At 40.1% G+C, this 27,655-nt stretch overlaps 2 protein-coding genes across 2 annotated transcripts in view; one reads left to right on the forward strand and one right to left on the reverse strand.

Annotated features, from left to right (window-relative positions):
- gabbr1a (gamma-aminobutyric acid (GABA) B receptor, 1a) overlaps positions 1 to 19,024 on the forward strand; it is a 58,990-nt gene extending 39,966 nt beyond the window's left edge. The window contains 9 exon segments of the mRNA XM_054622129.1: positions 3,708 to 3,858; positions 8,700 to 8,832; positions 9,899 to 10,015; positions 11,398 to 11,508; positions 13,286 to 13,379; positions 14,622 to 14,749; positions 16,864 to 16,992; positions 17,686 to 17,829; positions 18,740 to 19,024. Coding sequence (XP_054478104.1) covers positions 3,708 to 3,858; positions 8,700 to 8,832; positions 9,899 to 10,015; positions 11,398 to 11,508; positions 13,286 to 13,379; positions 14,622 to 14,749; positions 16,864 to 16,992; positions 17,686 to 17,829; positions 18,740 to 19,024 — 1,292 coding nt within the window.
- A 3,174-nt stretch (positions 19,025 to 22,198) lies between these two features.
- Positions 22,199 to 24,027, reverse strand: tnfb (tumor necrosis factor b (TNF superfamily, member 2)). The gene is made up of 4 exons (XM_054621296.1): positions 23,714 to 24,027; positions 23,544 to 23,598; positions 23,365 to 23,424; positions 22,199 to 23,074 (listed from the first exon to the last, which is right to left on the reverse strand). Exons 1-4 carry the CDS (start codon positions 23,897 to 23,899, stop codon positions 22,614 to 22,616), a joined length of 762 nt encoding a protein of 253 aa, XP_054477271.1. The 5' UTR covers positions 23,900 to 24,027; the 3' UTR covers positions 22,199 to 22,613.
- Positions 24,028 to 27,655: the final 3,628 nt, after the last annotated feature.

Genomic DNA, 27,655 nt, shown 5'->3' on the forward strand with positions numbered 1-27,655 from the left:
GAGTGAGAAACAGTTGTTGCCTTAAATCACATGAGTTGAGGTGATTTATCAGATTTCGGTAATCTTCTTCTGGGACTTTCGTTCTTCTTTGTCCTGCTCAACGTGACTCAACATGGACTCGGCTCTTTTGTGGAAAGGTGATACAAAAACAGAAACATTAAATGAAAGATATTAGATTACTTTTTTTTTTTTAAAACAAGCGTCCCACACTACATACTTCTGAAAAAAGGCTCTGTTCCAAGGCTAAACTTTTAGTCATTAGCGTTGTCACAACAGGATCTAAATAAAGATTTCTTACTTCTGCAGCAGAGCGTATGAGTTCCACTTTCACCTTTTCTCTCTTTGCGCCTTCTTTAACATGTTTACTGTTAAAACCCCGGTGGTGTAAGTCACACTCGGTCCTACCTTTCAAAACACATATATATGTGACGAGTTCGGGTCACTGCACAGTTGTGCTATTCAACACATCGACATGTGTTATCTACTCTGTCAGGACTGAAAGCTCTCGTGTAGCTCATGCAGTAGATTATATGCTGTAAATCGACAGGTGGAGACACATTTCTCGTTCTCGAAACACATTTTCTTTATGCGGAATGTGGAAAATCTTTAATTGAAGCGTATTCAGGGTATCTGCATGTTTTCAAAAGGCTTAAAAAGCATTGCATTCAGTTTCCTCTAAAAAAAAAGGCCTTCAAAGGTATTAAAAAGTCATTTTATTCACAAAAGTCTTAAATATTTTATCTTGACTGCCGAAGACATTGATGTTAGTTCTAAAATGCTTTTTTAATCCGATTGTGGTCTTTTGGTTTACACTAATAAACTAGGAGTGTGATTGTTGTGGATTGTGCACGTAGGAAGCTGTTTAATCAGCATCATCAGACCTGAAACAAACACTGCTGCTATTGCTCGCTACAGTAGTTTGGAAGCTCATTATGTGAAAGTGATCGTTTAAAGATAAACTTGTGCGATTTTATTCTGGTTATCCGGGTCCAGATCACATTAATAACACTGATTGTATTATTAGGAATGATTGTTGCATACTGCTGGGAAGTGCTAAAATAAAAAATTCTTGGCCATATCGTCCCTTCTGGCCTTTTCAAATATACTTTGTCCGCTTTGATCAAGAAACGTATAAATTGATCTCATACGGCATTAAAAGGTCTTAAATATAACTGTGTGAACCCTGCAGAAAGAGACCCACTTATATCGTCACTCCTCAGTCAGATGACACCAGACGCCGTTTGGTCGTGCGACGGCAGTGACAAGCATCTAAACAGAGAGCATGATGGGCTTTCTGACACCCTGCGACCCTCGAGGGGGCGACACTCTGACACTTTCCTCTGACATCAGCTTCACGCGGCGCTGACACTCCTGCTCTGCTTCCCCTCTGACATGCACACACACACACTCTGTCAACTTCCATTTCTCTCTCTCACACACACACACATGCATGCACACACACTCCAAACTCCAAATCAATCACACTGTATGCACACATAAATGCTCTTGTGCACTCAGATGCACTCCCATGAGCATTCATGCTTACTGTATAGGTGCTTAACATGCATACAGTACATATACAGGTACAGGCCTTATCCAAACACACTCACACACACACACACACACACACACACACACACACACACACACACACACACACACACACACACACACACACACACACACACACACACACACACACACACACACACTCTTACACACAAATCTGCAAGCAGTCCCAGATTTAGACAGACAGATAGTCGGAGGCTGTTAAGGGGAAAAAGGATGCTCCCTGTCCATCTGCTCCTCTCTGAACCGTTGTCACTGAGGAATCATCTGGTTTAAAGCTAAGCAAGCATAAATAATTGGGTAGTTTGTATAAACACAATCACTTTTTATACTCTTACCAACACCAACGTTGTCTTCTTGCTTGCTACATTAAGTTACAGTATAAAAATGAAATTGGAGTTCAGGAGTCAGTCATTGGTGTCCGTTGAAGTTGGTTGGTTGTTGTTCTCTGTGCTTCAGCTTTATCAATATTTTATGGAGGTTGTGGAGTTCATGCTCTGATGCTAACCTGTAGGCTGTTAACATGTGTGTACTATTGCACTGTAGGCAGTGGTGGAAGAAGTATTCAAATCATTTATTTAAGTAAAGCAGCAATCCAGGGTGAGGGATTATATGTATCAGGATTACGTAATCAGATTATTACAAATAATGAACTATAAACAACTAAGATTACATTTGAAAGAGTGTGCAATCAGATTATTGTTACATTGTCGAGGATAAATTGGTCAGTTTTTTTTTATGTATGTTTATGACAACATGTTTTTTTTTTTAGGGTAATTTGTTTTGACCATTTCTAAATCCCTAATAAATTCTACTGTATATCAAAGTAAGTAGTGTAAATGCTGAATATGCAAAATGCATTTTATTTTCAATGTTTGACTTTAAAGTAATCCAAAAGATTTTTAGCAGTACTGCAATATTGTTGTTAGTTGAGGTGGGGCAAATTTTTACACCAACTACTTCATTTACTTTTGGTAGTTGAATCTGTTACAAAGGATCATATTTTAAAAACTTTTAAACTTAATTCGTTTTGTATGTGACAAAAAGCTTATAACTACCTCAATGAATGCAGTGAATATTTTTAGTATGTAGTGTAGTAGAAGTATCAAGTAGCATAAAATGGAAATGCTACAATACAAATACTTTAAATTGTACTTAAGAATAACACTAGTGTCACTTCCCACCACTGTGCCCGTTATGAGAAACAACTCTGGACACCAAAAGTAGAGTTTTTATTTAATGCTTTAAACAAACAGAATCATGACTACTAGTCCACATTGAGTTCTTTTTGATTAAAGTTTTTGCTTTCACCTCAATAATCAGGGAAAATAAAACACAGTATGTAGAGCTGTTTACTGCTGGGCATTCTGCCATTTGAATGTGGAGAAGTCAAGTTTTGCTCGAACAAAAATAGACGCGTCGACCATGTCAGGAATTAAAGTGTCTATAGTTGTTCCAAACAGCAACACTGGAAAGAGTCATGATATATAATTTTATAATTTTAGTACGGGGATAATGGCCCATTTTCAGACGGTAACTCCTGGAGGACATTCATAGCTTTGCATTTAGTTCTTTTCTATATTTACTGCATCATTTTGTTTAGTAAAATAAAAACAGATATTGATATTGTATAAATGGATGATGCACAATGATTGAGAGTAGGCTGTTAACATATGAAACATTTTGATTGGCTAGTTACTTGGATAAAAAAAAGGGTATTCCAAACTTCCCTCTCCCCAGCAACGTTTTTCAGCTCTTCCTTGGGAACCCCGAGGTGTTCCCAGGCCACACGAGATATAAAATCCTGATCCTGTATCTGCAATCTCATACTTTCGAATATGTTTTGTAAAATAGTGATGTTGTAATCCAATCTGGGTCAGCCAGATTATTGGCACAGAATAAAAATGTAACTAAACTAAACTTTACACGTGAAAAACAGGAATAGTTGTGTAACAAATGAAAACCTGAGCGAGAAGTTCACATGTGCAGAGGTGAGAAAGGAGCTCCAAGTAAAGTCATTATCCTGTTAAAACAGTGAGATTTGACCTGGGTATGATATTTAAGAGACGATGGTGAGAAAAAGGCCACCAGAAACCTTTTCTCTCCTCACATTTCTTTCTCTTTCTCTCTCCATTCAGGTGCTGGACCTCCGGCTGATCGGACGGTGGTGATCGAAGAGTACCGGTTCTTGTCTCAGAAGCTGTTTGCAGCCGTGTCCGTCTTCGCTGGCCTCGGCATTCTGTTCGGCATCGTCTGCCTGACCTTCAACATCTACAACGGCAACGTCCGGTGAGCTCACTAAACACTGAATTGTATCATTTAATTCCAAGTCCATCACTGAAAAACATAAAACTGTGTGTGTGTGTGTCAGTAGAGCTGCAACAATTAGTCAATCGGCAAGCGTTAGAATAAGAATGGATTAATCTTTAAAGTTTTTAAGCAAAAATGTTGCATATGTAATGGTTTCACCTTCTCAAATGTAAAGATTTGTCGCTTTTCTTGGTCTAAAATTATAGTTAATTCAATATATATTTGGCTTTTGGACTGTCGTTTGGACCAAAGAGGACATTTAACAACACAATCTTGGGCTCTAGGACTTTTTGTATTTTTTGATGTTCTATGGAGCATGATGTAATTATTAGACCAGAAAATAATCAGCAGATGATTGAAAAATAAAAATGATCATAGTTGCAGCCTTGTGTTCATTATTATACTACATTTTTTTGTCATCATGTTTGTCCTTGAGTGATATCTCGAATAATTGGTACAATAAATTCGTCCTCCAAAGAAGGAGGTCCCCGTTAGGAGGATTTTTTAAAAAGATGAAAGTAATGAGAATTGATAAATCGACTAAATGGGGGCCTCAGAGGTTAAAGACACTGTTTTGTTACATGAAGGTCACCTGTTTGAGATGAGTGAATGGAAATGACATTCTGTAACAACAGCCAGCTGCTCCAGCAGAGCTGATCATTCACTGTTGTTGTACTCCATGTGTGAATGTGAGTATTTGTGGAAAGTGAGATGGAGGGGAAAATAAATAACCAGAGATCCTTCCCTCTGTTGGGGTTGATGTGAATGCAGAATGGCACCTCTGCTTTTCGAGTTTAAGGACTACAAAGTTGTTGATTTGGGTGTGGCGTTTCTCAATCCAGCAGCTGGTTTCGTTGTCGCATCTTAAGCCTAGCCCGAGACCAAATGCAAATACACTCCCTTAAAAAAACTTCCTTTTGATCTTGGATTTTCTAGGCTTAAAACATGTCTGTGAACCCGCTGAAGCACATCTCTGATGTCTTTTCAACATAGTATATTTATGTTTGACCCGGGTCAAAGTGATTTAAAGTCCCCGTACATCCATGAGCTTATCAAGAGTTTTTCCGTAAAGCTGGAGAGGTTTGTTCCTTTTGGGGATCTCTGGCTGGCTCTGGGTTTGCCAGTCAGGCCTTCTTCCAGCTCTGATTATGTTTCAAACACAGTTTCACTGAGGGCTAGTCTCAGCAGCCAAAACACTACGAGTCAAATCAAATCAAATTTATTCAGTTAGCTGTTTTCATAAGACGAGTTTGCCACCAACTGCCTTGTTAGGAGACAAAAAAAACAAAACCATTTTTTAAAACGAAGAAAAAATCAAATGCAATCACAGTCTTGAAGGAGGAATCTTTTTAGAAACAGTGCGACACAGTTTAAAGCGGTTATATTCAAGGTTCCCATGGTCATGAAATTCGAAATAGGGAAAATTTTATGGAAAAGTTTTGAAAATTCATTGGTAAAAATGTGTGGGAACCCTTTTTATAATAACAATGTTTCAAAGGGAAAGGGGTCGCTCCTAGTGATGGCATATTTCCATCAAAAGTTGGTAGAGACCAAAAACAGAGCTAAAAGAGGGAACAGTGGACTCTTACTGCGTCTGTTACTGCTGGGTGTGTAGATTAGGCGGCAGCCTCTGCTTCTGAAAAGTGAAGCCAATGCCTGAGTGCCTTAAATCTGCATTATTTCTAATGGCCGCCAGGGGGCGTCTCCTCTGGTTGCAAAAAGAAGTCTGATTGTATTGGAGTTTATAAGAAAATGACCATACTTCTCACTTGATTTATTAAATCAGTAAACATAATAGGAGTTAATGGCCTCAATCTTCAGTTTCAATTCTTCTCCAATACAGTATGATGTTCATTTAGTAAATTTAGAGTTGAATATACCAAAAAATGGCGACGGACCAAATCCAAGATGGCGATGTCCAAAATGCCGAAATCAAGGCTTCAAAACCGCAGTCCACAAACCAATGGGTGATGTCACCACGACTATGTCCATTTTTTAAATACAGTCCATGGTCTAGATAATCAACTGATTGCTAACTAGTGATAATATGTCATTGCTGTGTTTACAACCTGTCTCCTCTGTCCCCAAGTGGACAAAAAAAGAACTTACTTCAAGTTTAAATAACTATCTGGTTATAAGTCCGGTCAGTGATGTGATCTTGTGATGTATCCAGTGAAGCCAGAGTCAAGTTTTAGCACAGAATAAATCCCTGTGATCTAAAACATCAACGGCAAACATCAGATTGAACAAGAACTTACTTTTATTCGTGCTATTCAACAATGATTCAGGGAGACATGCAAGAGAAAAAGATTTCTCTTCTGATAGTTGTCTTGATTTAAAGCAACCTCAAGCAGTGATGCATAAAACAGAGGAAAGCAGCACTCCACATCAGAAACTCACACTGAACATCATATATTCATGCTATGTAACAGCATTAGAAAGGTTGGATTGGGGCCAGTGTGTGTTCGTATTGCTGGTTGTAGGAGTGTGTATCTGTACAGTAAATAAGAAGCATGACCTCAGAGCGACAAAAGGGCAGGTCAACGGGATGAAAGAATAGAAAACACACCTACTGCTGCAGAATGAGCTGAGCGGCAGAGGAAAGCTGCTGTGCTGGGAGGACGGGTGTTATGGTAGAGAGCAGATTATATTAAATACACACATCTTAAATCTGGAGTTTTTGTGAGTATAATTATAGTTAGATTGTCTCTAGTGTAGCAATTCTATAAACACATTGTTTCAACAGGATAGAAATCAGTAGTGGTGGAATGTACATTTACTCAAGTACTATACTTAAGTACAATTTTGAGGTGCTTTCTTGAGTATTTCCATTTTATGCTACTATCTCTACTCCGAGACATCTCAGTGGCAAATAATGTATTTTTTACTCTACTACATTTACCTGACAGCTCTAATTGCAGGCCCTTCCTGTCCAGTAAAAAACTCCAAAATTTGGGGATTTTTCTTTTTTTTTATTATTTTGATAAACTGAAGGTCTGAAAGTGTTTTTTTCTGAGCTGTAGTAGTTAAAATTAGCAGTACAGTAACATCTCCAGTAAAATGCAAAATAGACAGTAATGCAGCAGTGATATTAATCCAGAAACATCATATATATACTAGTGAAACACTGACGGGACATTTTACTGCAGAGTGAGTACATTTACTTTTGATATATTAAGTACATTTTGCTGATAATACTTACATGAGTTTACATTCTCTTTTTTTAATTAATACTTTAACTTAAGTAATGGGATCTGAATACTTCTCTCACCATTGGAAACCACTGGACCTTGTTTTTTTCTTTTAATGGGAAATAACTCATTGCTTCATTCTCCTTTAAGCTCCTGTCTGAACCTCCACACAGAGCACAGTGAACATGATTACCACAGCCACGCTTTAGTGCAGTCACCAGATTTAAAAACTTTCATCTGGTGTCAAAGATTTAGGCAGAGAAATGTGGATCAGGAGCTTAAGACGCCCACAATGAATTGTTGCAGCCTTTCGAAAAAATAGGATATATGTATTTTATTTAAGGACTGCTTCAAGCCAAAATGTTAGCTGAAAAATTGTTTTAAAGGGAAGTAGCCAGGCCGGTAGTTCAGGTTTTGTCCGTCCAGGTTTTTAGATCTCTTGTCTTTCCAAAAACAGCGTTGTGTTAATGTGGAAAATCCACAGGCTGCACACCACTGTGATCAAGACTAAAATATATCAAGAAGTATTAAAAGGATTGCCATGGAAATGTTGTACTGACATATATAGTCCCCAGAGGATGAATCCTACTCACTTTGGTGATCCCTGTTTTTTTTATTTCTGGCGTCACCAGGACGTTCACATTCGTGTTTTTGAGTAAAAAGTCCAACAATATGTGGATTGATTGCCATGAAACACATTCATGCTCCCTTAGTTTTTCAACTAGCACCATCATAATGTCATCTTTTATACTTTTCTAATACATATATGATGACGAAATATCTGCAAATGCTAACACCCTAAACTTAGATATTGATTATTGTTAATATTATCACCTGGTTCCAAATACATTTTAATTCCATGTCATACTTTACATAGAATCAGAATACTTGACGGCTTTATACAGGAAGGAACAAAATATATATTTAACGTCAGACATCCATTAAACCGCGAGTTTGGAATATAACTGTACAAAGCAAAGTGTATTTTTTAGGAGCTGTTTTACCACCACTGTTCTTTAAATTACATTTCTCTCAGCTGTGAGCAGATATCCCATTTAATTTGTGCATTGCATTGTGGGAGTATAGTTACCATTAACCACATCTATAATTGCATTCAGTCTGATTTGATAATACTTTAGTTTTTCACTTTCTTGGTTCCTGATACATTAAAGTGTATTCCAGCTCAGTTTGTTTTGTACTCAGTTTCACAAATTTTCCTTTTTTATTTGTCATCATTTTTGTTGTGACCAAATATTCATTTCACCTATATTATGCGTTGCACCGTTCAAGGGCTTCATACTAACTTTGGCTAATGACTGACAGTCACTCATGAAACAAGACGCTCAGGAAAGAGCAGCGATCCATATTTTGACATTTTGTCCACCAGATTGTTTGAATCAAGAAATAAAGATTGTAAATTATGTATTAAAAACCAACATTAACTTTAGAGAAATTAACAACAATTGATAAGATTTCTAAGAGCAGACAGAAAAGTCACCAACACAATAAATCCCTATTACTTGCAAAACACCAAATGTACCTTTAAGCAGAAATGATAATCAGCAGTGTTGTTTCTTCTTACTCTGTTTGTTTTTTTGGTCCTGATGTGTGAATCTGTCACTATTCCAGCTACATCCAGAACTCCCAGCCGTACCTGAACAACATGACAGCGGTGGGCTGCATGATGGCTCTGGCCGCCGTGTTCCCGCTGGGGATTGATGGTCACCACGTCCACCGATCTCAGTTCCCCGTCGTCTGCCAGGTAACAGGAGAAAGAGACAGACAGAGGTAGAGAGGAGCCAGAGGGCACGATGGAGAGTAGGGCTGGGGAAATGTTTGGTTTTATTGATTTGATGCTTGTGCCAAAACAAGCATTGTTTATCATTTTAGACACATTTCATTAAATCCAGCCTCACTAATTATACATACATTTAAATCCACTTTTTTGGTTGTTTTGGAATTCTGTGGCACAGACATGACTTTCTGGGTGTCAGAATAGCACAGACGATGGGATCCCGGCACTGATGAGGAGTGGGAGTCCTTCCTCTGTCACTCATGTCGAGTCTTTTTGTTGTGGAGGCGAGAGGGAGATTTCCATTTCTGTCGTGTCTGTCCCCTTTGTCCCTGTCCAGTTATTCTCTCTCATGCTTTGTTCTGCCTCACTCTTGCACTCTGCCTCTGACCTTCTACTCTGGATAGGTTTTTTTTTTTTCTGTTTCTACTGCAATCTCTTAATTTCCTCAAACTTCTATCTATCTATCTATCTATCTATCTATCTATCTATCTATCTATCTATCTATCTATCTATCTATCTATCTATCTATCTATCTATCTATCTATCTATCTATCTATCTATCTATCCATCCATCCATCCATCCATCCATCCATCCATCCATCCATCCATCCATCCATCCATCCATCCATCCATCCATCCATCCATCCATCCATCCATCCATCCATCCATCCATCCATCCATCCATCCATACTGTTAAACAATATTTTTGTATACTTTACTAATGTTATGGAAAATGCAGTAACACATGTCATTGTAATTGCTGCCATGCTAAGAAAGACAGACAGACAGACAGACACAGAGAGAGAGAGAGAGAGAGAGAGAGAGAGAGAGAGAGAGAGAGAGAGAGAGAGAGAGAGAGAGAGACTGCGTTGGCTGACAAAAAGAGAAAAAAGTGCTGGATTGATTGATTGTAAATGTCAAAAATAATTATTATATAAATATACATATATAATTGTGCCAGTTCTGAAACCAAACCGACACCCTTGAATAAAGTTTTTCTTGTATTCAAATTCTCTCCTCTCCCGTCTTCCAGTTCCGCCTGTGGCTCCTTGGCCTCGGCTTCAGCCTGGCGTATGGCAGCATGTTCACCAAGATCTGGTGGGTCCACACCCTCTTCACAAAGAAGGACGAAAAGAAGGAGAAAAAGAAGGTAGGGAGGGAGGAAGAGTGTGGGAGGGAGGGAGGGAGGGATAAGCCTCTCAGCGGTCTCAGGAGAGGAGAGAAAGGATGGTAGAGGAGGCCGGGCTGCGCAGCGTGTGTGGCTCCGGCTGATAAAAAAAGTAAAAAGTAAAAAACTTTGCAGGCTTCCTAGTAACATAAGCTTCTAAGAGGCCGGCTCGGCTTCAGTCACTACTGCAGGGTTGTAGCGAGAGTGCAGGGATAAGTGTGTTGGACACACACTGACATAGATACTGTACTTTACACGTGCACACACACAAAGCACATGCGCCTACACACGTGCAACATTTATGCATGGAAACATTCAGATTTGGGGCACACATAGCCAGCCCCCTGATACCAACGTCATCAGCACTATTTGCATGCTGGTGTGTGTGTGTGTTTATGTGGCAGTGTGTGTGTGTGTGCCTCCTCTTGAAGATAGTGTATCCTGGAGCCAGCGAGATACTGCCAGTTTGTGATGTGTTGTGGGAATTTCTAAGACCTAATCAGAAGAATTAGAGATTAAGCCATTTATGGAATATTTATGAATATGGATGAGTATTAAAGTTCTATGCAGAAATCCAACCTTCGGGGGGGTTTATTATTTGAGCCAAAGCACAACGAATCGGGTTGACTTTCAACTCCCTTCATGTCCACAGAAGGGCAATTTGCCAGAGAGCTCTGCTGTGAGTATTTAAAGAAACTTTCACAAATCGAAGGGGAGAATGAGCGCTTTCTCAAATCATTTTTCATGCAACTCAAGTGGAGAGGCGCCCAGGACTGTGTAATGTGTTTTCGTCTTTTTATTTTCTTTTCTCCGTTTTAGTCATTGCACGCTTGAATGGCCGTCGGTATGTTGGAGTTGCTGGGAGTAAGACAGCGTGGCAGGAGAGAGGGGAGGGAGCGCGGTGGGCGAAGTCATTTTAGTGACTTGTTTTATCGGTTACGGCTTTATTGCTTCCATTATGGGTTAAGTTAAGAATAATAGAGTTGATATCAGCTGGCCAAGGAAACTGTCCACATAAAAAGCGATTTCAGGTGGCAGCCTAAATAAAGCTACTGCAGCTCTCTGTGTGTCGCCTTCACACACACACACACACACACACACACACACACACACACACACACACACTCCTGCTGCTCCTAAAATATACTTGGACACAGACACTTGTTCACACACTCAGAGACACACATCCAGAAAGACAATTCGCGCCCAGTCATCCAGAAATCACAAGGACGCCTGTCGTATTATTTGTCCTGGTTGTTTGTCTTTGTTTGTGGACTGGCTGCTGATGCCCTTGGATAGTGATGACTATTGTGCGTGTGTGTTTGTGTTTGTGTGTGTCTGTGTGTGTGTCTTTCCTCACGCAGCAACACTTGGAGCCATGGAAACTCTACGCAACAGTTGGAGTGCTGCTGGCTATCGACTTCCTGTCACTCATGATCTGGCAGATTGTGGATCCTCTGCACATCACGGTGGAGGTAGAGTACAAAAGACAGATGAGATAATTTGTGTGTCATCGCCCGTTTGCACAGGCCGTGCAACTGCTGTCATGAGTCAATAACGCAGTAATGAGACACCGAGATTGTTTAATGAAAAAAAAAAGAACAGAATTCATCTTACACTGAGAGAGAACAATCTAAAATAAGGATGGATGTCACAAAGCACAGACAAACAGCAGCACCATAACAGCGACATTTACGACCTGAATAATGAAATGTATTTGTGTTTGTTTGATAGTGTAAACACTTAAAGGTACCCTGTGGGATTTATTGTAAACAAAAATCAGCATCCACCCAGCAGCCAAACAAACATGTTAAATGAATTTCATGCCTCATTAAACATGTATCATCTAAAGGTCTCATGAAAGTAAATGACTTCATTAAACCTGCTTTAATCAATATTTTAAGCACTGAACAAAAGGACTCAGTCGCTCTAAACATACACTTTTCAAGCAGCTCTATTATGTATTTTAGTCTCTTAAAGCTCGTTGTTTTGGTTTTACAGTCTGAGCCGCTGTCATCAGCGCTATAATATTCTATTTAACCAATGATAAGTATTACAAAGACTAAATCTTGTAACTCCTGTGGATCTGCAAAACCTTATAATTCAGCTTTTCTCTTTAATGAATCGTCGCTAACAGCAGAGCTGAAGAAAAACAGTTGTGATGTGATTTCGTCCGACTCTGTTTAAGGCTCATAATGAACCAAAGATATTGGTATTTCTTCACCCCCTCACATGGACCCCGCCACTGGGTTAAAACTACGCAGTTTAGCTGTTTATCAAACTTAGCTCTCATGTTAACGCTGTGATAACGCTAAAACTAGCATAACCAGCTAGCAATGTGACCTCAGTGGCTGATTGGGGGTTCTTATTGGTGACGGACAAAACATGTTTACCGACATCCGCTTGTCAAAAACCTTGTAACTCCATTTGAGCTTGATTTAGCTACAATATGAAGCGCGCTCGTCCTGCAACCACAAGGTTGGTGGTTCGAACCCCGGCCTCTACAGTCAACATGCCGAGGTGTCCTTGAGCGAGACGCCTAGCCCCAAGTTGCTCCCCGGGCGCTTCTTAGCAGCCCACTGCTCCTCCGGGATGGGTTAAAATGCAGAGAATTGTAAATTTCCCCACTGTGGGACTAATAAAGGATTAATTATTATTATTATTATTATTATTATTATTATTATTATTATTATTATTATTATTATTATTATTAATTAAATATATTAAGACACAGAAAAAACTTTAAAGACGCAGAGTTCAGTTATCGTAAAAACATAGTTGTTGTTTTTGTTCTGTTCTGGACATACAAGGTTTCTGCCCGACAGCAGCGATATGCATGTGTCATATGTCGTTTGAAAATAAAGATTACATTTTTTTGGATAGGAACACAAAACCCGGACATTGACGTGTCGAGACAAGAGTAGACTGTTTACGTCCTCATCAGCCCTCATCTTCACAGCGCCGACGGAAACTACTGCCAAGCCTTATATTTAAACAGCTATATTTCATATTTATCGCATATTTATCTGAGACTCATTTTAATTCAGTCATCCATATCTGACATACGGGTCGGACCGAGGGGGATCAACCGTGCAGTCACTTGGGCTTTTTGCTTACTGTGCATTTTTGCCTCCTTCTCCAGAATGCTGCTGTCTCATCGTTTATTTTTATCTCCCCCCGACTCTCTCCCTCTTACCCCTCTATCTCTTTATCCCTTTCCGTTCCTCCCCCTCTGTCTGCCAATGCGAGTAGAAGTTCACTAGGGAGGCCCCTAAAGAAGATTTGGACGTCCTGATTCAGCCCTTGTTGGAGCACTGCAGCTCGGAGAAGATGAACACGTGGCTCGGTATACGTCCTCTCTGTTTTCTTTTTTTTCCGTTTCTCAGTCTGTCTCTCTATCACTCTTTTCCCTGCTCTGGTATTTGAATAATCTTTGTCACTCACATGGGCATATGCAGACACATATGCGTACACACACACACACACACTAGCACACACACGTCACCACCATTCACTCTGAATTAAACAGGCCTCATATCACAGCCTCCTCCCTCAGCTCCCACCACCACCTCCCCTCCTCTTTACGTTTGATTCCTGTTTTCTCCCTCTTTTTGCCAACCCACGCAGTTCCTCTCTCTCTCTCTCTCTCTCTCACTCCCTGTCTGTCTTTCTTTCTTTCTTAGCGTGGCGGCTCTTATGAAAGTATAATGGTGCCGAAATTCAAATAATGTGGGTCACAAACTGGGCCATTGCCCCATAGCATTTCCTTTCTCAGAGGAGAAAAAGATGGTGCTTTAATATCAGGCGGTATAAAGCGACAATGGACAGCGTGAAGAAGTGTCGAACTTACTCAGTCACAGAGCCGCTTTATTTCTTCTCTGCTTCTCTCTGTCACTTTTATATTCTCTTTTCTCTGTCAGTCTAACTGGCTTTCAGCACAATCAACCCTTTCGCACTTTAGTTTCTATTGCATCTACATTTCTTTGGTTGTCTTCCTCTGCACAACTTGGTCGTAATTACTCACTTGCTCACTCAATGGCCACATCGAGCTGTTCACACTGTTACCTACACTAGAAGCAGCTTCTGTTTTCTGCTCTTTGATGCCTCACTATGTCGATAAGACTGCATCTATCGCTACATCCTGCAAACGAGCACAACATATTAGATGTTGCTTAAAAGGAAAAGCCTACTAACAGGTGTCTCTCCATGTGAAGAAGATTGGAGTAGCTGACCTTTTTTTATGCTCACCTCAATTAAGGTTTTACTCTAACTGTTTTGATACAATCACAGTATCTGGGTAACCAGTATGGAGACAAATTGTTCAATTTAAAGAACAAAAGTTTAAACTGTACGCTGATGTATAGAATAACAACACACCCAAACATACACTTATATATATATTTTTTGTTTATTTTCAGGGACCTATTCTTTCATTTTCCCATCTAAAATTTTGTCTATCCATTTTTTCAACACAATACTGTGCACACAAGCTCTGCATTCCCTTCAATTATGGCCTACAGTTGTTTAACACACATCATAATATATCATTTTCTTGTCCTGTCACTGTTCCCCCCTCTTCTTCCCGTAGGTGTGGTTTATGGCTACAAGGGTCTGCTGCTGCTGCTGGGAATATTTCTGGCTTACGAGACCAAGTCTGTCTCCACTGAAAAGATCAACGACCATCGGGCCGTGGGGATGGCTATTTACAACGTCGCTGTGAGTCCAAAAAAAGAAATGACACCATCACGCCTCAAATCCTGTTTCTGGATGCTGCTGTCTGCTAAGAGCAGTTTGTAGCACGCTGAATATCTTTAAAATGGCAATAAATACCATTTTTATTGCCTCATAGTGCCAAATAGCTGCAGTATATCTGTTGGGGGAGGTTAATCAATGCCATGGCCTCTTTGATTACTTTGCCTGGTGCTCAGCTTTTTGGCTTCCAGAAGCCACTTTCCTGCTTATTTCAGAGCAAAGCAGTCAACTGACCAGAGTGTCAAGACATTTTAGCTGCAAGAGCTTAAAAGCTTTATCCTCAGAGGGCTACTCTTTGCAGCTCCTGCGGGTTGTTTATAAAAGTTAATGGAGTTCACAGATAACTTAATGCCCCCTCAGTGCTTGTGATGTAGTTTCCTTGTTTGAGCAGGTAACTGGCTACATTCGAGAGAACATTACACTGAAATACGTCCTGTGCAGCTACAATTGAGTGTACAAATCAAACTGTTCTTTTAGTTTTTAGTTGCAGGATCAAGGTTTCTTGAGTCACCGTCTTTGCAAAAATCATAACAACAAGAAGTCCACTGTGGGCACAACAGAATATAAATGTATGTAATTCCTCTCAAAAAGAACCTCTGGGATGTGCTGCACATTACAGTTTGATGATTTGAAAAAGTACATGTTGGTATAATGATTGGTTTGAGCAATACGAGACACAGAAACAGGCTTATAAATATATAAAGTATTCAAGCTTTTCGACAAGTACGCCTTGAGATTTGATTCTCTAAAATACAGATCCCTGGACGCGGTCCTTTCCAAATGATAATACCGCCAGCACAGGCTGCTGTCTTGTATGAATCATGCATTTTGATTGCCTATGGTGCCTGTGGTGATACAGTCATATCCCAGGTCTCCTTTATAAAAATGAAAAAGTGTTCTCAATGGGACTTCGTGGTGAAATAAACGCTAAATAAAATCAATAAAATACGAAAAGGGTTTATCACAAACTTTCATTGTGCCGCCATCTCATGCAAGTCAAACATACTTTGCAAAACATTCAATATATATTATATATATATATATATATATATATATATATATATTTGTACGGAGCTGTTACATTGCCGTGCGGCGGGAATAGGTTTCAAATTGTACCCATTTAGCCGCTAAAGTACAGTGGTAAACGCAGCTGTCAGTCATAAACATTTTTCAGCTCTTGTTAATAGCAAGTGAATCATCTTAAGCGGCGGCACCTAGGATGCACTTTACACCGGAATAGCTGCCATTATGTTCACTTTAGCCACTTTAGACAAATAACCGCAGCCTTTCCCTGACACTCTTGACACAGTGTAACTTTGTAATTGATGTCAAATGTCTGGGAAAAGTGGTTTCTGTCACTTTAACTGCCAGAGGAGTTTTTTCTGCTTTGATCAAAAGGCAGGGGAAACATTTTTTATTACCATTTTTCTTTTTTTTTAAACTACCGTTTTGCCAGCATTTCCTGCACTCGATTCACATAAACAAGTAAAACAGGGAGCATCTAAACGAGCATCCACATTTCTCAGCTTATACTTAAGTAATTATTGAATGCATTGATCTCGCCTCCTCTGTCGAAGTCAGGATTTATCATTGCTCTATCATTCATGGTTATTTATGAGAGCATTAAATGTAGCTTGCGCGCTCGTTTCATCACATGGTTCCGTAATGTGAGTCTAATGTTATTATTTTATGTTCTGATATACACATTCCAGTTTTATGATGATGTCAATAGTTAATGGTGTCTGTGGAGAGACCTCCTTCCTCTTTGCTAAGCTGGGAGCTCCGGGCCCTGATGAGATGACAATGTGGTGATTGTCAGCGCGCTGTTGCCACTTCAGTCATGACTTTTTAATGCTGTTTTCACATGGGAGCCCTCCGCGGAATGATAAACAGATGCCTAATGCTTTTATGGATGTGATTTTCCTCCCCTCTCATTCTCTCGCTCTCCATCTCTGTTTTATTCTCCCCCTCCTCTCTTCTTACTTTCCCTGCCGCCCTTCTTTCTCTCTACCATAAACCTCACTCTTACTTTTATCCTCTTCCTTTATTCTCTACCTCCTCTTTCTGTCCTCCTGCAGGTGTTGTGCCTGATCACGGCTCCAGTGACCATGATCCTGTCTTCGCAGCAGGACGCCTCCTTTGCCTTTGCCGCTCTAGCAGTCGTCTTCTCTGTCTACATCACTCTGGTGGTGCTTTTCGTACCCAAGGTGCTCTAACTCGTCACCGACACCTCAAAGAAATGCTGCACACACTGAAAAATACACTCGTAATGCAGTAAAACCAGAGGTCAAAACGTGGGGGTCTTTAGTGAGAAGGTCCAGAGTGTACTACACATGTTTTAGTGCAATTTTATATTGGAGTGGCTGTGCCATCAAATAAGAAGGCTACTTAAATGGTCAAACCTTTTATCTGTTAGTGATTTCACTATTACAGTAATAAGCTTTGACATGAGATAGTTAGTAAAACAAGCTGTGTGTAGCTGCTTTAAAAAAATAAAATAAAATAAAAAAGTCCTCTGGCACAAACAAAATGAGACATTTTAAGTGTCTGGCAGCAGCTCCAGTGATTTGTTTGGAATAAATAAAGGAAGAGCTGGGTAGTATACACGAGCACTGCTGCAGGATGTGCAGACAGAGGAAAGAGTGCCACCTACAGAAGTTCAAACGACATGGACAGAAAATCAAAGGAATAAACAAACCCTCACAATATCATCCCAACTGTTTGATTGTCTGGCTGCTTTTTGGAGCTCAGTCCAGAAAACGCACAGCGGTCAGCGGTGCTCTTTTCACCAAAATATGCATTTAGACAAGTGAGAGAGGTTCTCATTAATCAATCAGCACGCTGTACTCTCAGGCCTCATCTGTGTTATTTGTTGACTTCCTGTTCCTGTGGCGGTCCAGATGCGGCGTCTCATCACACGTGGCGAGTGGCAGTCGGAGCAACAGGACACCCTGAAGACCGGCTCGTCCACCAACAACAACGACGAGGAGAAATCCCGGCAGCTGGAGAGAGAGAACAGGGAGCTGCAAAAGATCATCCAGGAGGTGAAGACATTATATACGTTTTAAATTATACAGACACACACACACACACACACACACACACACACACACACACACACACACACACACACACACACACACACACACACATTGTTATTATGTCAAACATGCATGTTCAAAAGGCCAGACATATTATTCACATAATTCATTGTATAAAACACATTCATTGACATATATGTTAAACACATTCATGAATTTATGTGCATTTGTTTTTTACACATAAGATGCATGGTATATTTGCCGTTTTATTTGTGTAGATTTGATTGTACAGAAATTACACCGCAGAATGCTGCATAATATGAAAAAAAATAAAGAATAACAATAACACACATGTTGTGACTTAGAAAAAAGACATTAATTTATGTCAACATAAAACCTTTGCAGTTATTGCTTTATTTATTGCATGTAATTCATTGTAGGTTGTCTTTGATAATGTAACCTTGTTTCTATGGTTTTCTTTCACACACTGGAAATAGAATGGGTTGTAAAGCTTCCCTCTTTTATTCAAGGTTATTATTGAAGTGTAGCACAATAAAGTCACAAAAATGGGTAAGGAAACTAATAGCTTAGTTTATAAAATGTAACAAAATTGTGGAATAACGTTCATCATAGTTTACCAGAACCTTTGGACTTTCCGACCAACAGTCAAAAACCTTAATTAACTTAATATTTTATTTATCATCATATTTTGCCAGAAAAAACAATGGATCTGGACTGGAAGTAGCATATGGTTTGGTATTTTTGCTTGAGAAATAACTCAACTAATTAATAGCAATAAATTAGTGCTATTAATGCTAATAAATGCTTAGAAATGCTAAATATGGGAGGAAGGGGTCGAAGTAAAGTGTGACACCTCTACAACAATCTCTCTCTCCTTCTGTTGTGTCTTCAGAAAGAAGAACGGGTATCGGCGCTCCGCAACCAGCTGGCCGAGCGTCAGGCTCTGCGCAACCGCCGCCGACCCTCCTCGGGCCAGAACCAGAACCACAGCGCCCCGCCGCCCTCCTCCCAGCCGGATCCCAAGTCCCTGCTCCCCCCGCCCGGCTACCCCAACCCCACCACGGACAATCACACCCTGCCGCCCTCCTTCTCCAACTCCTCCAACCTCTACCCGGCCGACAGCAAGATGAGCCGCAACCACTGCCACAACAGCCAGATCCCACTGCTGTACAAATAGGCGAGGCACTGGGAGAGGGTGGAGGGGTGTGGGTGAGGGGGTGGGTGGGAATTTGGAGATGGTCGCACAATACACACACACACACACACACACACACACACAGGGGACACAAAACACATTGAGACACTGTGACTTTCACTTGTTTCGGAGACGAGCACACAGCGGTGTAGTGACACTGTTTTTAAAAATACGGCGTGGAAGCACAAATAAGTTCACAGGAGTGCTTTACACTCGGCAGCTTTGGGGGGAGAGTCACACAGGTAGACCACCGTCCTCACAGTTCCGATCTCACCGTGTTCAACCCCGGCAAACGAGGCTTTAGTGACTGGTCAGACTAGCAGCACTCGAGGTCTCATCAAGGGTCAAGTGAACAGATAGATCTCTCAATCATTTCTCTCTCTCTCTCTCTCTCTCTCTCTCTCTCTCTCTCTGTCCCCCGTTCGTTATCTCGTTCTGTTGTGGAGACGCCGCGTGGAGGATCTCAAAAGGAAAACGTTCGTGTTTGTGTCTTTGCTATATCGTCTCCACCGTTTGTCTCTCCAGTTTGTTGACTAGGCAAGCACATACAGTAGTGATTTATATTGTTCTGTAATATCTGATCTTTTTTGTCATGGAGTTGTTGTTCAAATGATTTGTTTTCATTTTAAAGGGGGGAGGCGTGAAAAACTGGAATTTACAAAAGGGGGAAAGTACAGTTATTTTCCCCCGATGTTTCCCCTGAAGAGAGAGGCTGAGCTCGACTGTGTGGAAATCTTAACAATGTGCATTATTAAACAGCCATAATTTAGAAGGGGGCCGAGGAGCTTGGCATGTATGGATGTCTGTTGTCAGGACTGTGTATTCAAGTACACTGCATCTTAAAAGTCCAGTCCTCTGCTAAATATGTGATCCATTTGAAAGGGAGAAAATGATCCAAGCTTGCTTGTGTATAGGGGAGAATTTTGATATTTTTGCCATTTGAAATAATATTTTGTTTTTTTTAGGTTTGTGTTGTATCTGTTTAACAGTCTAGTACAGTAGTAGCCATCAAATAAACCCCTCATCATGCATCTTATGTATCGCCGGCTACTGCTGCAGCTGAATCTCACATTTTGTAGGAAAAAAACATCCAACTTGCCAGAAGAATAGTTTGTACTCTCTGCCTCCTGGAAATGAAAGCCAATTTATATTTCTACAGCAGCAGTGCGGTGAGATGTGGGGCTTCTACGATGGCTAATCCTGTAGATATTCAGAGAAAGCACAGTTTTTATACACGTGAATCTGTTACACGTCATTATTGTGAGCCTTTTTTTATTTTTAAAGGATGTTTTTTCTTATGTTTTCACATAACAGACAATCTGGATGGATGCTATTTTTTTTTCTTTTCTTTTTTTTTATTCCATTTTGCCTTTGGGTAAATAGTTAATGTATCAAAGAAGGATATGTGTAAAGTAATGTGACATATTGTATTTATTCAGCAGTTAATCTGAATGTACTATTTCATTCATGAGCTATTTCCAGATTTTATAAAAGCAATGTACCTGAACAGCTCTATCAGCAGGTGAAACAATACTTTATCAAATATTTTTAATATATATATACATGCCAGTGTGCACTTTAAACTGAACAACCTATGGTTACTACACTTTATGTTGCTGTTATTCCAATAAATAATATTGTTTCTCATTTTAGCTCAGGGTATGGAGGAGGACATCAATGAATGAAATAGGCCATATTTATTAACTGCGCAGTACCTGGATCAGATAGTGTAACATATGAATGCAGAAATAATTTAGGAAATGTTCTATTATCTTGCACATATATGACAATATACATGGATTTTGGGATATTTGTATTCACTATATCTAAGACATCTTAAATGTTAATATATTTCAGAGTATGTGTATGCAAATATATGGCTACCATAAATAAAATAATTGTTTTTCCATTGGTTATTTTTGTGTTGCAGTGATACCTTTCACATCAGTGGAAATAGACAAACAATAGGGAATTACTGGGTTCATTTTCAAAAAACTACACTGTTGAGCAAAACTAAAACTGTCGTTACAAGAAAGTTTGAAATGTTTTTGTGGATTTTTCATCAGCTGTTTTTCAGCTCGTGGTAACACTACATCCTATTGTTAAATAAAACCACATCTCCAAGATTCATTTTTCAGCTTTTTAGCAACGTATAAACATGAAACGGCTCCCTAAAGAGCCTCCATATGTGTTACACAGCAGAGCATGATTACATCATCCACTAGATGTCACCAGTTATTTATTGCTTTTCTGACACCCAGTGACCTTTTGACAGGTTGAGTATATTTGTCAGTAAAACTTTATATTATTCTCCAGGTTTACCTTAGAGAGTGAAAGAGCAAATAAACTCAGAAGAAGAGATCATTAAACAAAAGTGGGAAGCGGTTTTCAATATAATGACCAGCTGCTGAGGCCAGCGGGAACCTCGTGACTGAGACAATAAGAGGATGTTTGTGGATTAAAAGAAACTAAAGTAGACAAATGGCTCCCACTTACATCCAGTTTGCATAATCTGTGTTTTCACATGATGACAATGTGACAAAACCAGCTGTGCTGCAGTCCCACACACACACACACACACACACACACTCCCTCCCATATAGCGTCTCTTTCCAGCTGACTGAAGATGAAGAATGTGGTAATACAGGGATGGGGTTGGTGGTGTGGAGGAGGAGGAGGAGGAGGGGGGTTGTGTGTGTAGAGAAGGGGGTGGTGGTGGTGGTAGGGGTTGTCATTGGGGAAAACCCGCTCTGGGTTGAGGCTTCTGTGGGCCTCCACCTGACACAGCACTCAGCTACAGCACAAGAAGTAGGAAATTCCCCTCATCTTGTCTGATCCAACAAAGGAAGTATTTGCTGGCTGTGGAGGAATTTCATAGCAAACTCTGCCAAATAATAGGCCGGGCCTGCTGCAGTGTGTGTGTGTGTGTGTGTGTGTGTGTGTACGTGTGTAAACGTGTTTGTGTGTGAGTGTGTTTGTGTGTGTGTGAGCTACTGCCCTGGCTGGCGGATGTTTGCCAACTGAACTTTCTATTCAGCTAACTCAGCCATGAAATGAGTTCATCCATAGTGACACAAACTTTTTGTTAGTTTTTTTTGCATTTTAATAAAATTGCACATAAAGTTATATAAATATGATATTTAACACCTAATCCCAACGATTTAAATATAAATAAATACAAATAAATACATACAGGTTGCGATAATAGTTCTGTACATAGTCCTTGAACCTAAACTCTCCAGTAGAGAGCTCTGTCTGTGTCTGATACAGCAAAGAAGGTCCAGCCTACTACAATCTCAAGTCAGCATAAATAATGTACAAAAAGTGCCTAAAATAGAAACAAATGTTGCAAACTGTTACAGTTTATAGGATTTTAAAAATCTGCACCGCCTGTTTGGCTACAAGCTTCATCTCTATTGAGATTTAAACCTTTCCACATCACCATGAGATGAATAATTATAATAAGAAAATTCAAAAAACATACTTAATGTTAAAAAAAAACAAAGCCAAAACATATGGCACTGTGCAGAGCTTTGTATCGTGTTCTTTTCTACCCCAGAAAAGAGTCATTTTAAAGTGCAAACACGCCGAAGAAAGTCTTGCCGTCCTCGGTCTCCAGCTCTGATAGCTGGTTGGTTTCCGTCCACAGTCGGTCTCCTCTGTTCAGCTGAAACACAGCGCCCAGATAAATGGCGTTGTACCAGCCCTGTCCGTCCCTGTAGCTGCCCTCCTGGGCCGTGTTCTGACACGCCGACCTCACCGCGTTCATCAGAGAGGCACTCCTGCCCAGGGAGTCTGAGTAACGCCAGATCCTGTGGCTGAGAGGCGTGTGGCGTTTTCCCGCTCCCTCCTCGTCGCCATCGCTGCAGGACACTCTGAACGACGCCTGGCTGTAGACGAAGTAGAGGCCAGTTTTTGGGATGACGATCTGATTTTTCAAAAGTCGGAAGCCGCCCTGAGCGAACGCCTGGCCTTGATCGTTTCTCCACTGCAGCTCGCCTTTGGAACTCTCGCAGTCTTCATCGCAGTTACCTGGAAAACAAAGCAAGAAGAAGCACTGTTACGACCTTGAAACACTTTGGTTCTTCTCTCCACAGGGTGTTTAATAATCTACAGGTATGTTATAGGGAAAGCGGAATGAAAGATGGACTGAAGCTAATGTATAACTTGTCCAACAACTTCCTTAAGTGCTCCTGACTAACAGACTTCTAAAGAGGAAGCTGCAAATATGACATAAGTGGAAGGAAGAGTGTCTTTTGAAGGCCAAGATCAAAAGCCCATTGTTTGCTGAGAACCAAATCAAGGTAGGTATTATGACTCACCTTCTAAATGAATGGCTGCCTTGGCTTTGCTGCTGATTTGCCTCAACATGGAGTGGTGATCTGAGGGAGAGGAAACAAATGTGAGCTTGTCTCAAATAGTCCACAATGACTCAAGTAAATACTATAAAAAGAAATAAACAAGCGCTTCTCTTTACATGAGCACCCATGCGTATAATCACCTGTTTTCTCGGAAGTGTCATTCTTGATTAGCGCTTCTTTTTCGCCTGATTGTGTCTGTATGGAGAGAAGAAAACACATTGATTAGAGATATTAACTCTTCAAAAAAATGTTCTTTTATGACATGAAATACAAGGTTTTAAAAGATGAAATAAGGAAAGACAGTCCCTACCATCAATTCTTGTCGTCCACTCCAGTACCAAGCAAACAGCAGGCCTCCCAGGAGAAGGGCCACAACTAGAAGGGCCAGCGATGCCTTAAATATCCGTCCTGCAGAGGACTTCTTTTCTACCAAAACCACCATCCTCTCCTCAAGACCCGTCTCCACGTCACCTGGTGCTGTTGTGTAGGCCACCATACTGTGTACAACTCTGAGTCTTCACTGAGTGCAGTTCAGAAAAAACTAAAATATAGCAATTAAACACTGGAGGCTGTCTCTGTGTCTTCTGGTGCTTCCAGTGCTCTGAGCTGATACTTCTCTCTTTGTGTTGCTATTGTGTTAAGAGTGAACTTCTACCAGGGAGCTTGTAGTATTTATGCTGTGGCAGCGGCTTCTGCAAAGGGGAAACTCCAGTGATGTCACTCTGTAAGTGGAGACAGTGCAGCAGCAGCGGCAGCAGCAGCAGCACCAGCGACCTGGACCGCGGAGAGAAAAGAGCTGCGGCTGGGAGGGAAAGAGAAGTCACAGAATCTTTCGGTGGAGTTTTCACCAGAGCGTGGAACCCAAACGGGAGTCGTGGTTTCAGGATTGGAAAGTGGTCGGTCTCTACTTTTTGGGGGTTTTAAAAAATGTCAAAGTGTTGTAATACACTTACACAAACACGGAAATTCATGCACAAACACAAATACTGTACACTCACTGAGACAGACACAAAGTCACAAACACATATTGAGCTTGTTAACCACTTGAGCCAACCACATAATGTAAGCTCTGTCTGTAACTGCTGAGGTTTACACATGAATCCACAGCTGCACCCACAATTAGAGGTCAGACGAGTTGTTTTGAAATGCCACAAAAATGTGTGCATCGTGTAAACAATTCACCTGTTAATCACCATTTACTTTAACCGCCCCTATCTAGCAATTCAAAGCCCTTCAAGAACATTTTCTAGAGAGTTGTTGTAAGCATCTATACGGACCATTTAATAGGTTTATTAATGTACAGTTTGTGTCAACAACTATAACTTCTCCTATGATGACATATATTGTGGTATTGTGTTGTGTTTATAGACCAGCCCCCACTTTAGGTGCACACCGTATATTTTTTTAGTTGTTAATAAAGAAATAAAAAAGACTTATATCTGCTACATTTTACTGTGTTAAATGCTTAATCCTTATGTTTAAAGCATGAGCAGAGGTTCAGTTGCTTGAGCCAAATACCTAGAATGTAAACTCAATGTTAGTCTTTACAACATAAATAACACCAAAAATATACCAAGATTTATTTCAAGTCATGATAAGTGAGGTTAAAATCTAATTTTCAAAAGAGATCTGAATCCATTTGAAAATCTATGGCTACACAAAGGGAAGTTTGCAATAAAATATACCTAAAAACAAAGAGAAACGTTAAAGATATGCTCAAATAGATGTGTAAGATTATAAATTTCACTTTTTCCTTAATGACAGCGTCACAGGGAAAGTCAAGTTTATTTTTGAAATCTATATCTCAGTCTCAAAAGGGAAAACTGTTGTGAAGCAAAACTTGGCAACCCTCGTCTTTCTGTTTCAGAACTTAGAAGTGATGCAACTCAACAAACTGGTTTTTACACTTCTCCTTATTGGTTAAACTGTGTCTGCCTCTGTTTCCCCATTTCACTTTCTCACCTGACTTTTTTTAGCTCGAGACTGACATTTAAAGTGTTTGGGGGGTTTTTTTTCACACATGAAATGTCCAGTTAGTTCTGTTTCCATCTACTAGTTCTTTCTTTCATTTTTTAGCAACACACTTATCTCTTTCTAATTCTCTTTCCCTTGCATTTCAATGTTTGTGTGCTCAGGCCGCAGAGTGGCTTTGAGTGAATTGTGCGTTTGTGTATCTCGGTAACCTGTCAGGTCTAAATATTAACACTGTGGTATTTTTAAGTGTGTTCGTGTGTTTCCTCGGTGAAATCTCACCTCTGTTTTCTGACTGGTTCATTCCAACATGCAAACACGACCGCACGATGTGTCAGGATGACATCATCGTCATCATGATCATCATCTTCATCAGATGCACACAAACACACACACACGCCCACACACAAATAGATTCATTGCTTCTTTGCAGTTCCTCCTGCTCACTCCCCCACCAACTCTTGATTATTCATAAGAAGATTCCCCGAATAAAGTTCACGGTTATGATATCCGGTGACCTCTGACTGTACAGTAAGATAATGTACGAGTCCTAATTATACTCTTTCAAAAATAAACATGATAGGGTTTACAGATCAATGAATACATTAGTCCTCTATATGTCCGAGTACAATGTAAATCAAAATTAAATGCAACACAAACTACAATTTAGTTGGACGAATTTAATCAACTTTTTCATCACTTATCACATTAAAAATAAAGAATTTAAAATCAGTGTTGACACATGAATGCTCACCCTTCAAGCATTTTCTTATCATATGAAAATATTTACATATTTAAGGAGAGTCTATCTTTAACACTTTTAGGTTGTGAAATTACTGGACGGTAGGAATTTGGATCTTGGATTTATACCAGAAGAAGTTGTGCTAAGAAGTGATCTGTATTTTCTGGTGTCAGCAAGAACTTCACAGTCTTATCAATAAATGGGCTTTTTAAAGTATATTTATATATGCAATATTTTCCATGAAGAATAGGGGGAAGACTGCACCCAGGAAATGGGAAAAATGGATCATCATCATCATCATAAAACAAAAATATATAATGGACACAAAGTCAGCAGACCTAGAAATGTATACCCTTCTTGATTTCCATTCTTTTTTAAATGCTTCTCTCTCTTAAATATACTAAAATTCTTACAAATAAAAACAAAATGACCATGATTGTCTGAATGTGCTCCACCATTCCCACCACATTCACCGTCATTTTTTATCATGCTTTACAATCTGTTGAACGTCTCCAAGCAGAAAATAAAAGAACAACACAGTTTCCCAGTCAGAGGTCATCTGTAATATATAACTCACAAACTCCCACTGGATTCCTCTAGGAGACAATTACCTCTTTTCATGGAGCCGGGGGATTATAAAACTGGTAACAAATCCTGCACAGTTTGAGCCCTCATATCTGGGTGCCCTTTTCCTTTTCCCGTGTGCCTGTATCATTATCAGTTATTTCCTAATCATATGGTGACATATCCCCAACATGTAACTCCCCCTGCATTCTGAAAAAATCCCTCTTTTGTTCTTCGCAGACTTTGCTCTTGGGTTGCATCATGAAATCCTAGGATTGTGCGGTCATCACGCAGTGGAGCTCAACCCAAAATTCAGACAAAGATTACATCAGGGCAGGAAGGAAAGGATGGAGGGAAGAAGGGTGGAAATAAGGATGGAGGGGGGGGCGAGGGTCAAGGAGCCAGGAAGTAGAGGAAGGAAGCTTTTGAGTTTCATTTTCAGATTACTCTGGTGACACAATCACAGGTGCCAGTTCTTTTGAAGAACCAAAAACATCCACATCAAGGAGGTTTTGGTTTCCCTCCAATCATTCCTTCTTCAGTGTTGCCGTGTGTGGGCTCAGGGGGAGCTGTTGATGTGTAAGGGAATAAACCAGGTCAAAAGGAGGTTTCACCACAAATGCAAGGTTGCTTCCGTTGCCTCTAGACTGTATAGTCTGGTGGCTTACAAACCTCCGCTGGGCCTCCAAGAAGCTATGCTTCACCTACTTTTAAGTGTTTTACCTTCTCTGCCTCTGCCAGGAGCTCGTAGAAAAAACAATAGATGAGATAAGATTCTTATCTGAATCTGGGATTTTACATTATCCGTTCACCATAACCATCTGATGCCAAAAAGTTATCTGATGGTATCAACATTTTATTGTTGGTATCATACATTCTTCCTTCTTAAAAAGTAAAAGGCCGTTTTCAGTCTCTTTAATATGGAAATGTCTTGCTTTCCTTTGTTTTATAGCATATTATACTGAATAACTTGTT

Source organism: Anoplopoma fimbria, chromosome 20 (assembly GCF_027596085.1).
Source record: "Anoplopoma fimbria isolate UVic2021 breed Golden Eagle Sablefish chromosome 20, Afim_UVic_2022, whole genome shotgun sequence".
Classification (NCBI taxonomy): Eukaryota; Metazoa; Chordata; class Actinopteri; order Perciformes; family Anoplopomatidae; genus Anoplopoma; species Anoplopoma fimbria.

Coding starts and splice junctions, on each gene's coding strand:
- tnfb (XM_054621296.1), bottom strand. CDS start 23,899: ATGGTGGCCTACACAACAGCACCAGGTGACGTGGAGACGGGTCTTGAG. Junction 23,425..23,543: donor TGACACTTCCGAGAAAACAG/GTGATTATACGC, acceptor CCTCTCCCTCAG/ATCACCACTCCATGTTGAGG. Junction 23,075..23,364: donor GGCAGCCATTCATTTAGAAG/GTGAGTCATAAT, acceptor TTTGTTTTCCAG/GTAACTGCGATGAAGACTGC.